This window comes from Maylandia zebra, linkage group LG12 (assembly GCF_041146795.1).
Source record: "Maylandia zebra isolate NMK-2024a linkage group LG12, Mzebra_GT3a, whole genome shotgun sequence".
NCBI classification, from domain to species: domain Eukaryota; kingdom Metazoa; phylum Chordata; class Actinopteri; order Cichliformes; family Cichlidae; genus Maylandia; species Maylandia zebra.
The window spans coordinates 27,634,796-27,652,295 of record NC_135178.1 but is presented as its reverse complement, the minus strand read 5'-3'; the positions used below and the strand labels follow the sequence as shown (position 1 = coordinate 27,652,295).

The 17,500-nt window shown below is 37.8% G+C and overlaps 1 protein-coding gene across 1 annotated transcript; it reads left to right on the top strand.

Moving 5' to 3' along the window:
- The first annotated feature begins 5,655 nt into the window (after positions 1-5,655).
- LOC101487146 (creatine kinase U-type, mitochondrial) lies at positions 5,656-13,726 on the top strand. The gene is made up of 10 exons (XM_004547072.5): positions 5,656-5,765; positions 8,720-8,882; positions 9,187-9,385; positions 9,475-9,570; positions 9,675-9,896; positions 10,009-10,094; positions 11,626-11,749; positions 12,001-12,135; positions 12,255-12,380; positions 13,459-13,726. The coding sequence occupies exons 2-10, from the start codon at positions 8,743-8,745 to the stop codon at positions 13,573-13,575; spliced, it is 1,245 nt and encodes a 414-aa protein (XP_004547129.1). The 5' UTR covers positions 5,656-5,765; positions 8,720-8,742; the 3' UTR covers positions 13,576-13,726.
- Positions 13,727-17,500: the final 3,774 nt, after the last annotated feature.

The following is a 17,500-nucleotide window of genomic DNA, read 5'->3' as shown; positions in this document are numbered from 1 at the left end:
CCATCAAATTCAAAATGATCTAATTTTCTTCTTAAAATTATATATTTTCTCAATTTAAATATCTGACATGTTTTTTTCCATTATGAATCAAATATGAGTTTATGAGATTTGCAAATCATTGCATTATGTTTTTATTTACATTTTACACAGCATCCCAACTCTTTTGAAATTGGGGTTGTGCATATCGAATGTAAATGGTAAATGGCCTGTATTTATATAGCGCTTTACTAGTCCCTAAGGACCCCAAAGCGCTTTACATATCCAGTCATCCACCCATTCAAGCACACATTCACACACAATGTGATAGTGCTCTTCAAATAATGAATAATTAAGTAATTTAAAATGTTGCAGATTCACATTTGAAGCATTGCAATAACAATCAACACGATATTTGAAAGTCTAAATCTCTATCCTTGTTGTCTGGAGATATTTCATGCAGATCTTGGGATATTTGCAGAGAGTATGACCTTGAATTTTATGAAGATGCCCCTCTGTATAATTAATTTGCTCCAAGCCACTTTTTATTTTGATTGTTAGGGATACAAGAATGTGCAAAGCATGCTATGAATTTCTATTCGGATATGCTTCAGGCTGCATTGCTGCTTCTGATGAAGAGTGCTCTATCTTGGGACTAGTGCTGAAAACAACAAGTACAGTTCATGCATACAGTATTCTACGTTGGCCTATAAAACCTGCTTACATGTGCGTAGTCCTTTGTGAAAGAGTAACCAGGCAGCTCCGAGGCAAACATACTCAGTGCACTGCATGGAGGATGGTATTTTAAGAGCATAACGGTTTTTTTCCCAACTGCTTTTTTTCTTTCACTTTTTCACAAAATTACAAAGTACTACTGACTGCTTTGCACTGATGTTCAGAGTGGTGCACAAATGAAACACTCTCATCCACTGTAACACAACATTATATTTTAGGAAAAAAGTATACTTCTTAGTGCCACCTAAAAACAAAGCGCTACAAGTTCTATATGTCAGTGAAACAACTGTAATCACTATATCTGCCTCATAAATGACAGGTTCTGACTCTGAATGATGACCCATGACTGTGGTTGTCCTGCCACCATGTGGTCACAACTGATTTTGCGTCTTCATCCACCAGTACACACATCCATCAGCCAAAGCTCTGGACCAGGGCTGCCCAATCCCAGTCCTCGAGAGCTACTATCCTGCAGCTTTTAGATGCATCCCTAATCCAACACAGCTGAATCAAATGGTTTGATTACCTCTTCAGCATGCCATCATGTTTGGCAAAGGCCTGATAACAAGCCATTCATTTGATTCGGGTGTGTGGGAACAAGGATGCATCTAAAAGCTGCAGGACGGTAGCTCTCGAGGACCGGGATTGGGCACCCCTGCTCTGGACACTCAAGCATGGGCTCAACAAGACCATCAAAGGTAAAAGATGTATTATCTGCCCCTTTTAGTACACTTATAAATCTTATAAACTGGTAAATGACTAACTCTTTTTAATATCTATTTTTGTCGATTTAGCCTAAAATACGGATCTTATGGTGATCTGCAATTCTACACTGGCTGTGGAGGTGAAGAAGAATAGTGAACAGAACAATGCAATAAATGAATGAATCGTTAAATATGTATGTTAGTCCAAAGTGCTTTGAGTGGTCTGCAAGAATAGAATAAGTGCTATATAAATACCAGTCCATTATATTCAGTTTAATTGTGGGTGACATATTTAATTCTATGTAGTGATTGTATGCTTCATGGACACGTATTATGTAGTGGTTAATAATTGTCTTAGATATTCTGAAATTAACAAGTATCAAACTAGAGAGCATTAAAGCGGTGGCTGCAGCTCAGGAGATAGAGCAGGACATCTACTAATTGGAAGGTTTTGGTCTGATTCCTGACCGCTCCAGTCTGCATGCCAAATATCCTTGGAGAACACACAATCCCCAAGTTGCTCATCCATACTTGTGTGTGAATGTTAGATAGGAAGCTGTTAACCCTTTCATACATGAATTATGACAACAACCAGGATACTTTTCTTAAGTATTTTTATTCACCTTCAGGCATGAAAATATTAATAAAAATACTTAAGAAAAGAATCCTGATTGCGGTTGTCATAATTCATGCATGACAGGGTTAAAAAAAACAATAATTACAATGAAACACGTCATACATCTATCCATACATCCACCCATCCATTTTCTTCCGCTTATCCGGGGCCGGGTCGCGGGGCCAGGGGGCAGCATCCAAAGCAGCCTGTGCTCTGTTCCAGTAGCTCAGGAACAGAGCGGGAGGAAGAGAGGGAGAAAGAGAGCCAGGGACAACAACGTCACATTAGAAAGGTATAGTGATCATCCACAACTATTTTCAGTTGCAGATGATAAAGGATTCAGAAAGTTTATTCACGTAGACCTATATGACAAAGAATGTGCATCTTCTTTTTGTTTTCATATTTTAATTTAGATTTAATTGTGTTGTGGTTTGCAGTGTTTTGTGTTGTTTCACTTTAAATTTGTTTAAAAGGAAAACGCTGAAAATTTAAATAGTTAAAAGTTTAAAATGTAAATAGTTTTTTTTTTGTATTATATGATTTATTTATTTTATTTTATGTGGAGTGAATAAATAAAAGTATATTTACGGTGGGCCCTAGAGACAAAGCACGTACACATACAAACCCCGAAACACGTCCAAACTCCAAAACATGTAAAAAAACACAACAGCAGTGCTCCAGGATGCTATAGGGGCAGTGTTGAGCTTTTGTTACCTAGTGGCTACACAAGCCAGGAAGTACCAACGACTGGATTTGGTGTGTGGTAATAACAGGTAAATGTACTTTTTTTAATTTTTTTTATTTGAATATATATGAGTGACTGTGTATAAATACACAAACAATACACATATACTTTCAATTGTGTAATTTAAGTGATCTAGGTAGCTCTGTTTTGGAAGTTCAGTTAACTCTAGGAATGTGTTTTGGAGTTTGTACGTGCTTTGGAGATATTTATATATAAACATATTTAAATAAAACCACAGGTTTGTTTTTTTTACATTAGTAATTCCTTTTGTGCATAATTTCAAATTGTTGTTCATAATAAATTAATTAAAGCAACAAAACAACCTGAAGAGCCGGTTGGGAGCCAAAAGAGCCGGCTCTTTTTAGTGAGTCGAGTCGAAAGAGCCGGTTCTCTAAAAAGAGCCGGAAATCCCATCGCTAGTGAGCAGGAGGACAATTCAATTCAATTCAATTTTATTTGTATAGCGCCAAATCACAACAAAAGTCGCCTCAAGGCGCTTTATATTGTACAGTAGATCGCACAATAATAGATACAGAGAAAAACCCAACAATCATATGACCCCCTATGAGCAGGCACTTTGGCGAGAGTGGGAAGGAAAAACTCCTTTTTAACAGGAAGAAACCTCCAGCAGAACCAGGCTCAGGAAGGGGCAGCCATCTGCTGCGACCGATTGGGGTGAGAGAAGGAAAACAGGATAAAGACATGCTGTGGAAGAGAGGCAGAGATTAATAACAGATATGATTCAATGCAGAGAGGTCTATTAACACATAGTGAGTGAGAAAGGTGACTGGAAAGGAAAAACTCAATGCATCATGGGAATCCCCGGCAGCCTACGTCTATTGCAGCATAACTAAGGGAGGATTCAGGGTCACCTGGTCCAGCCCTAACTATATGCTTTAGCAAAAAGGAAAGTTTTAAGCCTAATCTTAAAAGTAGAGATAGTGTCTGTCTCCCGAATCCAAACTGGAAGCTGGTTCCACAGAAGAGGGGCCTGAAAACTGAAGGCTCTCCCTCCCATTCTACTTTTAAATACTCTAGGAACAACAAGTAGGCCTGCAGGGCGAGAGCAAAGTGCTCTAATAGGGTGATATGATACTATCAGGTCATTAAGATAAGATGGGGCCTGATTATTTAAGACCTTGTATGTGAGGAGCAGGATTTTGAATTCAATTCTGGATGTAACAGGAAGCCAATGAAGGGAAGCCAAAACAGGAGAAATCTGCTCTCTCTTTCTAGTCCCTGTCAGGACTCTTGCTGCAGCATTTTGGATTAGCTGAAGACTTTTCAGTGAGTTTTTAGGACATCCCGATAATAATGAATTACAGTAGTCCAGCCTGGAAGTAATAAATGCATGAACTAAGAGACAGGATATTTCTAATTTTAGAGATGTTGCGCAAATGGAAGAAAGCAGTCATTATATTTGTTTATTATGGAGGACCATGGTCTCATACATCTATAGTAACATTAAACAACCAGTGGGTGGCAGTGTAGGGAGTGACACATCAGTGTCCAATGTTGTGGTTTATGTGCAAGTATACCATCAACACTGACACAAATACAAGAAAACAGTCTTTGAATAGCTGTCCACTGTAGTGACCACTGTGTGTGAAAGGGTTAAACACAGAAAAAAAGTCAATGGGTGAATGAGGTATGCAAGTGCTCAGGTAGAGTAGTAAAAGGGCAGTGAGCACCTAATATCTACATTTGAAGAAATAACAGACATAGAGAGGAAATGCTTTAATCAATCAGTGATTGTTTTTGGTTTACCCAGCAAGTTAACATATCAAAGTGAAATTTAAATATCAAAAGGAAATATTTTTCAATTGTTAGAGGAAAAAAATCTAGCAGTGCTGAAAAGGAGTAGAAACAGAGCGATTCAGGCCTGAAAAAAACAGAGTGAACAAGAAAAATGGCATGTTGTGTATCTCAGACAAGTTGAGCTAGTGATAAAGTCATCATTCATACTGTTGTTGAGGGGATGTGGCAAGTTGTTAGTGTGGGATCTACTGTCAGTTTTTAGTGTGGATAAACAGACTGAGGGAGGGCAGCAGCTTTAGGTTGTAAGCAGTTGTCTCTCAGCGGGCATTTTACAGCAGATCAGCCAACACAACTCCTGTTTTTGAGGGACAGATGGATGACAGTTGAAGTTTATGACAACACTGTGACAATTTGTAACGCCGAAAGAGAAGGGAACTGAATTTGGAGAGACAATCGCTATGTAATGATGAATATGTAGTCTAAAAGGTTTAACAGAAATGGGTCTTTGACCGTATATTTGACTAAGCCATCCAAGTACTTTTATTGTACAATGGCAAATGTTTGCTTTTGCCACACGTAAAATAACAACAACAAAGCTGGACTTTAAACTAAGTAATGCAAAACGCCAGTGAGCATCACCAGGAAATGCTAGAGCATTTTGAGGACGTGCAGATATCCAACCACACAGGTGAAATGTCCGTGCCCCAGTTTTCAATCAGTCCTATAGGCTAAATATTCCTTTTGTACTTTGTCTTACACGTGGCAAACATGCCTTTCAGTGCCAGAATGAACACATTTATAACAACAATAGTAAATATGATTAACAAAAACTCCAAAGCAAATTATTTTGATTGTATATTAAATGTATAGAGCAACCTGACAGCTATATTTCAGCAGAAGCAGACTACAGCTGATTGATTAGCCTGCTTTTGTTATTCATGTGCGTGAGGGATGGTGCAAATTTCAGCTTTGTATGGAAGACTAGGTGAGTTTTTATGTATACGTGAAAGCACCCATGGCTGGTGTAAAGAGGCAGGCAGACAGACATGATGACTGACAGCAGAAAGAGGATTTTCAGTCTGTTGCCTAGTGAGAGGCTAATCCTGAGCCAGTGGCCCCGTCTTCCTCTGATCCCATCCCTGTTCTTCTGTCTGCTCTCACTCTGCAGGTTGAGCTTCGTTGGACTGAGCTGCAGGATCTTCTGCTACCTCCACTCTTCAGCTATCAAAAGGTAAGTAATTGATTCTGCCTCCAGAATTCACATTCTGAATTTTTTTCAGCTCCTTTCCTCATTTATGTTTCCTGTTTGCTCATGCACCTCACTTGGAAAAGTGCAGTAGCTCTCACATTCATTAACAGACTATTTTATGGATCACATGATTTTTTTTTTCAGTTCAGTTTGATACATTTTTGATGTATTTTTATTATTCTATAATAGAAATACTTTGATTATCTTTGTTTGATATAAAAAAAAAAATCCAATCCTTTTACCTTAAATTATTATTTACACCACACAGTATAGTCTACACACAGCCACTTGCATTAAGACCACTTAAGCTGCCCTCTATTCCCAGCCATCTGCTACTATTCTGCTTAAATGTTATTCTTTGTCAAACAGCCAGCAATGTCTCCTGCACCTACATTTACTTTATATTTCTTTATTTTAAAAAAAATCTGCAAATAAGTCAGATAACCATTTGTAGACTTAGCAGTATGTCTTTATCAAGGGTCAAAAGGTGCAGGTGCCTCCCACTCTACTTACTATGCACTCCCTGAGAGAAATCCCTTTAATCCAACTTTTCTCCTTGACTTTAACGTGGCCTTAAAGACCTTTACTCCACTTCTTGGTCTTTCTTGGGTTTCTTGAAGAATGTCTGGTTTCTTTCTATATGTTTTCTTCTGTTTGTCCTGTGCAAGCTTGGCCTGTTTGAGAAAGAATCATGTGTTTTCCACGGATGAGCTGAACTCTAAGCTGGCAGTTTAGCTTAACTTCACTAACTTACTATCAGTCTGTGTGCGTGAGAGAGAGAAAATGATATGATTTGTGACTCCTAATTTCAGACAAGAAAAGAAATTCACTTTTGTAATATAGGTAATCTGCAACAATACAGTAATATCACATCTAGTTCTCTAATATCGTGTTAATATGTGTTGTATATATAATGCTATAAATAATTTTTAACCCATCATATTTTAAATTTAAAGTATCTTAAAAATACATAAAAATAAAATAAACTGTGCTTCTTTGCAAGCTCTGATTAACAGACTGAGGAGTCTTGCAAGCAACTAAGAAAAATATCATTAGGCAATTATTAATATGGTCAAGGCACCCAATCACAAATCACCTGATCACCTGAGCCAGTGACTCTCTTTGGGTGACCAATCAGAAGGCTGCTGTATGCTTCACCAGTAATCCCATCACACAGACTGCAGGCGTATCTGTTACTTAAGCAGTTCATAGCTTAAGGCTATTAGTGGTTTTGTCTGAGTATGTACTCACGAAGAGCGAATATGTGTTAAGACGTCTTAATTTAATATGTAAACTTTAAGGGATTGCTGAACTTTGTGACAGCATGCAGAAAAATACGACGAGCTTCAGTCTGCAGCACAGACTTGTACAAATTATTAAAGCAAATATTCTGCTCAGCTGTGGAGGTAACTACTTTTTCTGCTCTCCTCTCGGTGCTGTCTGGTTTAACCATCTGATTCCCAATTATCCGCTTTCCCTGAATGCCACCTGTGACCTTCAGGAAGGATGCCTGTAAAGTTCAGCTTTCGTTAATAGTGATGGGATTTCCGGCTCTTTTTAGAGAACCGTCTCTTTCAGCTCGACTCGCTAAAAAGATCTGTCTCTTTCGGCTCCCAACCGGGTCTTCAGGTTGTTTTGTTGCTTTAATTAATTTATTATGAACAACAATTTGAAATTATGCACAAAAGGAATTACTAATGTAAAAGAAAACCCTGTGGTTTTATTTATATATGTTTATATATAAATATATACGGTGGCCCCTAGAGACAAAGCACGTACAAACTCCAAAACACATTTCTAGCGTTAACTGAACTTCCAAAACAGAGCTACCTAGATCACTTAAATTACACAATTGAAAGCATATGTGTATTGTTTGTGTATTTATACACAGTCACTCATATATATTCAAATAAAAAAAATTGTTCATTTACCTGTTACTACCGCACATCAAATCCAGTCTTGGTACTTCCTGGCTTGTGTAGCCACTAGGTAACAAAAGCTCGACACTGCCCCCTAGCATCCTGGAGCACTTCTGTTGTGTTTTTTACGTGCTTCAGAGTTTGTACGTGCTTCAGAGTTTGTACGTGCTTTGGAGTTTGTACGTGCTTTGTCTCTAGGGGCCACCGTAAATATACTTTTATTTATTCACTCCACATAAAATGTAATAAATAATTAATATAATACAAAAACCACCTGTTTACATTTCAACTTTTAACTATTTAAATTTTCAGCGTTTTCCTTTTAAACAAATTTAAAGTGAAACAACACAAAACACTGCAAACCACAACACAATTAAATATAAATATGAAAATATATGGAAACAAAAAGATGCACATATGGGCATGCATGAATAAACTTTCTGAATCTTTTATCATCCGCAACTGAAAATAGTTGTGGATGATCACTATGATCACTATACCTTTCTAATGTGATGTTGTTGTCCCTGGCTCTCTCTCGCTCTCTCTCCCTCCCGCTCTGTTCCTGTGCTGCTGCGAGTGTAACTACCGCCCCTCCCCCCTCTTCCCAGCGCAAAGCATAAGGCTTGCGTGCAGAGTGAAGCGGAAAAAAAGTGCGAGAGAGAGGGTGAGATAAAGAAAAAAAATCCACGGGAGCCGGCTCACGTCGTTCACTTCAAAGAGGCGGCTCTAAGAGCAGTTTCGTTCGCGACTGACACATCACTATTCGTTAAACGAGAAACTCAGCATGCTGTACGGTAGTGCATGAAAGACATGGCCTGAAACAGTCCAGTGAGATTGTAACCATTACATTACATTCATTATGGATTTTAATACTCAACTGCAGTACATTCCTACACAAACACAACTTCACGTTTCTTAATCCGCCAGACTGAAAATTGGAATTTTACTATCCAGGGCCAATAAATTACAATTTAGAAGTTCTCGAAGAGTAACCTTTGTCATCTGCACTTTTACCAGATAACAACTGAGACCTCACAAGCATGGCAAGCTCTTTCACCCGTGTGATTTCTGGCCGTAACACGGCAGTGATGTTGGCCATGGGAGCTGGCACGCTGACATCCGGATACCTACTCAGTGACAACATGGAAGCTGCTGAGAGGAGAAGGCTCTATCCACCCAGGTACTTGAAAATGAGTGTATATGTGTGTATTGGTGCCATAAAGTGAAGGGAGATCAAACTGAGAGTTGTCTAGCTAACTGGTCAATCAAGTTATTGCATGAATCCAGGCCTACATTGCAGGATCGCTTGGCAAAACTTTCTTTGAATTACAGCAGAAAAGCAGATAGCAAAAAGACTGTTTTTCCCCAATACAACCAAAGCACCACGACAAGTAATTCATTTCAAACAATATTTAGATGGTTACAAGCCTGGCTATGAAAATAATTTATTTGTATAAACATTGATTTTTGTTAACTTTTTACAGTGCTGATTTCCCTGACCTGAGGAAACACAACAACTGCATGGCCTCGGCCTTGACCCCAGGGATCTATGCACGTCTGAGTGATAAGACAACACCCAACAACTGGACCCTGGACCAGTGCATCCAGACTGGAGTGGACAACCCTGGACACCCCTTTATTAAGACTGTGGGAATGGTGGCTGGGGATGAGGAGACCTATGAGGTATGCGTTCAGATTTGCACCATGTTGATGTGGCTTCCATCCGAATAAAATGGGAAATTATATGTTTGATTCATTTTTATTTTAATCAGGTGTTTGCTGAGCTTTTTGACCCTGTTATTAAGGATAGACACAATGGCTATGACCCTCGTACAATGAAGCACCCGACTGACCTGGACGCTTCCAAGGTTATACTTTCTTCTGTTCTCTGCATCACATCATCTTGAGCATCCATGAGTCCGTGTATTAACTCTTACATGCCTAACATAACCTAAAGCTTTGTCGTCCTCAGATCACCTCAGGATTTTTTGATGAGCGCTACGTGTTGTCATCTCGTGTTCGTACCGGTCGCAGCATCCGTGGACTGAGCCTCCCCCCTGCATGCACGCGCTCCGAGCGCCGTGAAGTGGAGCGTGTGGTTGTGACCGCTCTGGCTGGCCTGAAGGGAGACCTTTCTGGTCGATACTACAGCTTGGGAGATATGACTGAAAGAGAGCAGCAACAGCTTATTGATGTTAGTGAAGATTTACACATTTTTAGAAGCAAGGTTTATTTTTCTTTTTGTCTTGATTTCTTTTGCTATCTAATGTCCCCGTGGTTCCTGTGTCCCCATACTGGCCAATCAGGAGCACTTCCTGTTTGATAAGCCTGTGTCACCTCTGCTCACGGCAGCTGGGATGGCCAGAGATTGGCCTGATGCTCGTGGGATCTGGTAAGACTAGGAGTACAGTCAGACTAGAAGGAATATAGTGGTTTTGTAGCTCAGTGACCTAGAAATCTAGATTTTGGAGATATTCGAGTTAGAGATTTACTGAAGAATAGTATCCACTTGTTTGACACGTCCAGCTTCCAGGGTGCACTCTGCATTAATGATAACTCAGTTTGCTTCCTGCAGCTTCTCGGTGTCTGTGTGCTCTTCAAGAGGACAAGTTGATTAGAGAATGCACAACAGGTGTCCCAGTTACTCAAACTAAACTATTCCCACAACACTCTGCCCCACATCCCCCTGGAGCTGAGCTAAAATCTCAACCAACCACACATGCATTGCAATTCTAAATTCTTTTCATCACTGATTTCAACATGTTATTTGCTGACGTACCACTTTGTTAATTATAACAGATTGATTTGGTGATACTGTCTAACATCAGGCACCATTAGGTATTAGCTGTCACTTTAAGAAAATCGCCAAATTCTGACAAAAGCATATAGCTTACTTTTAAGGGATAATATCCTGAGGAAAGCAAAGGATTTTAAGTAATATTATGTAATTTTCCAGAGATAATACAATATAAAATGTCAGTGATTATATAACTATTTATGCATTTTGGGCGTGAACCAGTGAGAGAGAGGCTCCATCAGTACACTATGATCAAACACTGGACACATGATATGTGATGTTATCCTGTTATATGTCCTTTAGTAAATTATTTTTTAGTTACAACATACATAAAACACTTAACATTTATTGCAGAAAATCAATGAGAAGCAAGTAATCCATCAAAGAAAATAAGAGAAAACTAAAGAAGATATATCTAAGAGAAAGAATTAGCTAAAAGAGAAAAATAGTTGTAAGCGAGACAGTGTAACTTTTTGATAAATCAAAGAATAAAAATGATATAGATAGTAAAAGGCACCACTTTAGTTTTAAGGAAATAAGAAATTTACTTAAAAAACCCAGCACAGACACTGAATTTTTATTTATTTATTAAGTCTGTTGTGAACAAATGATTAAAATGAGTCAGTCTGTGTCATCTATTTTAACTATTCAATTAACTGTAGTTTGGCTCCAGTGAATGAAATGTCAGCTTTCTGGTAGCATAAGTCCTAGTATTGGCTGATTTTTTTAATGTGTATATTTTCCATCTTGCCACCTTATTTCTGCTACTCTTTTTCCAGGATTTTTTTTCATTCATAAACATAAAGTTTATAATACATGTTTGTTAGTATTCTTAGACCTGTACTAGTAGCTCCAATAAAATCAAAATCAGTCACTTAAAGTCGAGACTTAATACCATATTATGCTTTTCAGATCACATTTTAAAAAAAAAACCTCAAAGCATCTTTACTTGCATCTCTCCTCGTCCTTTTTTAAGAATGTTATTTTTCTCCCTCACATATGCTTTTTTAATTGTTCTTATGTTGAATGTGACTGAAACTGATTCACTTATATGCCCTGGTGTCTTCACAAGAAAATATAAATATAGTTTTGAACTGGAGTTTAATTCTTTTTTCTTGACACGCAGGCACAACAATGAGAAGAACTTCTTGATCTGGATCAATGAAGAGGATCACACAAGGGTCATATCCATGGAGAAGGGAGGAAACATGAAAAGAGTGTTTGAAAGATTCTGCAGAGGGCTGAAGCAGGTATACACATCTCTTTATCTTTGAATTATCGTTGGTCCAGTGTGAATTTTTCAAGTGAAATGTTTATCTATTAATTCAATTTATCACAGTCTTTTTGTCATTTCTGCCTACAAGACTGTGAGTCTATAAACTAATCTTTAGCAGAGTGACCAAAAATCAAGAAACAAAGACTTAGATTAATTCAGATCTTCAAACTAAGATTTTAGTTCAGAGATCTGATCTAAGATCTGAGTATTTATTTTAACTTCTAGGTTGAGCATCTAATTCAGGAGAGAGGATGGGAGTTCATGTGGAATGAGCGTCTGGGCTATATCCTCACCTGCCCCTCAAATCTTGGCACGGGACTCCGGGCTGGTGTGCATATTCGTCTGCCCCTCCTCAGTAAGGTAATTCATGAATCATAATGACAGTTCATCTCCCGTTAACTCCAAACACATGCACATGATGTCACGTATTCTTCGTGTATCTGACAGTAACTTGAATTTGTTTGGTGTTTATGATCTAGGATGCTCGCTTCAAAAAGATCCTGGATAATCTGAGACTACAGAAGAGAGGCACGGGAGGTGTTGACACAGCCGCTACCGGAGATACCTTTGACATCTCTAACCTTGACCGTCTGGGCAAGTCAGAGGTAAATCCTCAGGGAATGAAGACAACAGCTAAAGAAAGTAAAGCTCAAAAGTGAACAGCAGGCAGAGAGAAACAGAGTCAGATGGAGGAGAGCAGACATTTGTAGCACAGCAGGTGTAAGCTTTGAATAACTGTACCCCATGCTGTTCTTTAATCTGTAATCCAGGCAGGGGTGTGCCAGTGAAGGTTAAATGGCTGCTTTTTCCTGAGCAGAATGTCTTTGCAGGCTTTGGCAAATGCTGTGAAAGGACCTTAGTGTTTAAGTTCAGGGATATAGTGGGGTGCTGTGGTTACTTCCATTTGGGCCAAACGGGGCAAAGTTTGTGAATGGCCTCAGGGGAAGCCCCTGCCTGAAGAGGGTAATCTCAGGAGGCACAAGTGTAAAGGTTTAAGTTAAATTTGCCAGAGCGTCACATGAGCCTTTGCAATACAGTTAATGCTAACCAGGTGTGTACTGGTGTTGGAGGGGTTAATAGCAAAGAATGGCAATCAACAAAACACACAGTATCTTAGCTGAACTTCAAGAAAAAGTTCAAGAAAAAGCTAAGATCCATTTTATTTTGTTTGTTTGATATTAACGCCATCACAGACTTTGTTTGATCCAGCTCAGCTTAATATTGCAATGCTTTTATTTCTTATTTCTTTTGTGCAGTGTACACAAATTATAACCTCACAAGTACATACATTGGTGGTGTTGTTTTTCTGGTATTTCACTTAATAAGTTAGAACTAGTTTAAAGGTCAACAAATAAATACTATGATTGTGTTTGTAACTCCAGACTCTCGCCATATGTTATATGGAATCAGTTAAAAAGGACTGATTTAAAAAATAAATGCTTTATGTTTTTTTTATCCAACCAAATAACAAAAAACAATTTCATTTATTTCATGTCTTTCAACTTGTGAAAAGAGCTACTCTTTGATATCAGTACTTGTAACATTCAGTTATATCCAATAGAGTTTCAGGATCAGATACATGTAGCGATGAACCGCTGAGTTACAGTTAAAGGAAACCTTTATAATAACTTTGTACATGCTCATAATAAAATATTGTTGACACTGACTACGTTGCATTCACAGGTTGAGCTGGTGCAGTTAGTGATTGATGGTGTTAACTACCTTATTGAATGTGAGAAGAGGCTGGAGAGGGGGCAGGACATCAAGATCCCGTCCCCGGTTCCTCAGTTCAGGAAGTAAGAATCACCTCGACTGGGCGGTGGGCATCCTCCGATCACTGATCATTTAACTAATGTTTATTGCATGTATAACACTGTACTAACTTACATGCAAAATAAATTCATTACATGTACACGACTTCTAAAACGAATAAACTCCAATGATGAATTAAGTTTTGTGTTACTGGTTGGTGCTTTTACAACTTTGGTGGTATTAACAGCCTTTTAGACGGTAACTGCAAAAAAGGTAACTTGTGAACAAAGGAAAATTATTTACTCAGCATTGTTTATAGTTTGACTCCATTCAGTTTCAGACACCTTAATTTACTTCTTTTGCCTGTACTGACTTTCTGAGAGCTTGCCTTTGTAATATGCACCCATATAACAGAAATTAAAAAGTCTAACACCAAAACTGATGCTAATAAAAACTATATTAAAAGCAAACATTTACAAACAATAAAAACGTAACTAAAACAAGCAAACCTGCTCTGAAAACAGCAATAAAATAGCACTTTTTATACATTAATTCAATACTTTTATTGTTATATCTGAAGATTATTGGTGTTTGTTAATCACATCTTATTAATATAATATATATGTATCTATAATGTAATAAGACATGCTCCTAATTTCTTAACTATAAAGCTAAAATGCCACAAATACAAAAAAAAAGAGAGAGAGAGAAACAAGAGAGTTACAATGATTAAAGTATAACTCATAGCACTAGAAAATATTGTTAATGCTCACACTTGACCGCCCAGCGTTCTGCTAGTTCCTTCTCTTTTCCAGACACAAGGGGAAGAGGAGCATTGTCTGTCGTGGCTGGCTGACTCAATAAGAACGAGCTATATTGGGCAATAATGTCATGACCTTTACAGCTCTATAGTTAAGTGCTGAACCCTACTTGTCCTGAACTTTAACTCACAAAGAAGACTTTATTATTCTTACAGCGCTGAGTCCACATCGCTCTGATGACTAGACTTGTTTCTGTCTATAAACAAGAAATAAAAATATATCTGGAATAAAACAAACAGAATGAATGAGAATAAAAAGGAATGACATGCTGAAGTTAGCGCGACATTCTAACCTCAACCACTCAAATGCCTCCTACACAAGGCCTTTAATCCAGGAGTAAAAGGCCAAGCTTATTAGTGATGGCTGGACAGAGCAGACAGGCCAAACAGAGGTGAGCTGATTTATGCCTTATATTGACAGTTTCAACTTTTGTGGAATCTTTTGGCGTGATGAAGGAGCGATTATATGTTATAATTAAAGGCATACTGCCAAAGTAATTGATTGAATTTTTTGGGTGAGTTGTCTCTTTAAATTGTGATGCTCTCATTAATCTGCTCCTTTTCTGGGAGCAGATTAATGACGCAGATCTATTAATGCTATTATAGACCAACAAGCTCAGACCCTGTGTGTGTGTGTGTGTGTGTGTGTGTGTGTGTGTGTGTGTGTGTGTGTGTGACTGTTGTGCTAGAAGAGAACTGTTGGTGCCGTTGTTACAGTTTGAATTAAGCTAGAATTTATTTGATGGATGCTAAAGCTGGCAGGTATCATGGGTGCACTTGTGTTGTGTCTAACCTACAGTGCTATTAACGTCATTGCAGACTTTTTAAATTTTCTGTTTCAACTCTAATTCATTAGAAATTAAAGTGTTTGGGTGTGGCAGCTTCAATCACTTCACTTAAGTGTTTTGGTATGTACTGCACAAACACCAGACAAATGTATGGTTTCACTCAGGATAATTAAATTCTTATCAGCACTGGAATTCCTGGAAAATGGGTTGATGATGAATTAGTGGAATTGTGGAGAGCAACATTTACAATAAAGACCAACATTAAAGAAAGACAAGTCAAGTACCCAGACATAAAAAGTTGCTGGTACAAAGCCAAAGTAATGAAATAATGCATTTTGAAGTCATATAATGCGGAAAACAGTGGAGAAGTTTCATTTGACACCAAAGGTCGTGTGCGCTTGCACATTTGATCAAAGACCCACAGTGAGGCTGTTTGTGTCTGTTGCTTCCTTCTGTATGATACTGGCACCAGGTAAGAGCATTTACGACCAGCATCCATTTATTTATTTATTCAGTTTTTTCTCGGTCTTTGTAAACTGTTTTTGTTTGCCTTCAGTATATGGATTAATGTGTTACACTTGCTTGGGTGCAAATCCTGGCAGCTGTACTCGAATATGTCCTCTGGGTTATGACTACTGCTCCACCACCCTAGGTAGGCTTCAGTTAACACGATGAGGGGCCCTAATGTTTGCATTTTCTAACAGCATACTTGGCCAGGTCATGTTTGTTGTCTTTCTCTGTTACAGTTGCTGAAAATATGATCACCAAAGAGTGCTTGAGAAGAGATATGTGCAACATAGCTGATTCTTTGGGTATCAGATGTTGTAGTGAAGACCTGTGTAATGGAGCAAAGCAAACTGGCGTCTTTGTGCCTCTGCTTTTAGCGCCATTGGCTATTATTACACTCTTCATCTGAAGGTCATCATTTTTATTTTCATGCCTTCATAAATTTAAATCTCCTTTAGTTTTGTAAATTTTTCAAAAATGAAGGAGAACACACTGGTAATCAAATGTATTTGTAGCTAAAAGGAAGCCATTGAAATCTAAAAATGATCTACTGAGAGGATTTTTGATTTTGATTCTGTTTATCTGCAATTATTCTGATGACAACCTCTGCAGTTTCTCTAATGTTTGATTCAGATACTGTATATTTCAGATGTTTGTTTTCTTTTATTTATATTAAAACAACAACAACTTTATCTTCTTCAGACTTTTTATTGTATAAAAATGTAATGTATCTAAATCTAAAGTGATGGATTGAAAAACCAAATAACAAAGCATTCATCAAGAAAATTGCAGCTAGTTTATTCAGACAACATATTCTCCATCTGGTACATAGCGTTGCCTCATTACCTGTGTAGTAATAGAAACCATGCAGCAGAGGGCAGTGTAGGAGAAATCAAATGGCATCTCTCTTGAGATTCCTGAGCTTATCAGAGTTATTGGAGTCATAGAAACTATATAACTATGATCAGATCTATTGAGTGTGTGAATCAGCTTTTACATGCAAACTATGATGACAGTCATTTGGCTTCTTGTATTTGGCATTTTCTTATATAAATATGTTCTACTATTAATTTAAAGAGCTGTTCATTGCATTGACTCTCAGCATTATTTTTGTGCTGCATTTCTCCTGATGTAATGTGATAATAATCCACTGTAGCACTTATAAAATTACATAATGTTACCTTCAAAATGTGCAAGCTAGTGATCTCCAGTATTTACAGACTTAGATATTTATAGCTGTGCATTATAATCTAATTTCTCAAAGTGGAGCCAGTAAATGAGCAGTTCTGCAGTTCTGAAAGAGAAAGTTTACACCAAGCAGGGTATTACTTACAAAACTCTATTCAAAGTGATTTATTACATAATGACTGTATTGATGAAGAAAAGTTCAGAGTGCTTTTTTCAATCAGTCTTGAGCCAATACAGAGTGAAAAGGAAAGAAACTGGAATTTGGCCTTGCATGCACCTAAGATGCTGAATGTTACTCTTCCTCTTATAGTTATGTGGAAAATCTAATCTTCATGATTCAAGAAAATCATTCTTTGATTTTGGTTAAAATTTGGAAAAATATTCACAAGTAGAAAAATACTAATATTTAAGTTTATAAATTTCTTTAGATCAGAAAACAGTTCAAAGATAACTAAACCAAGGGTTGTCTACAAAACCAGTATCCACTGGTTTCTGGGACAAGTAATAATCATATTTAGACAAGAGGACTGAACAGTAAGATATCAGCTCTAAAACACTAAGCAAGCTGTGTCTATAAACCATGTGGATGTAATGCACAATAACTAATTGGGAAGTAAGATACTAATTAAGTACTACAATTAGACTCACCAAAACTGGACTACAGACTTCT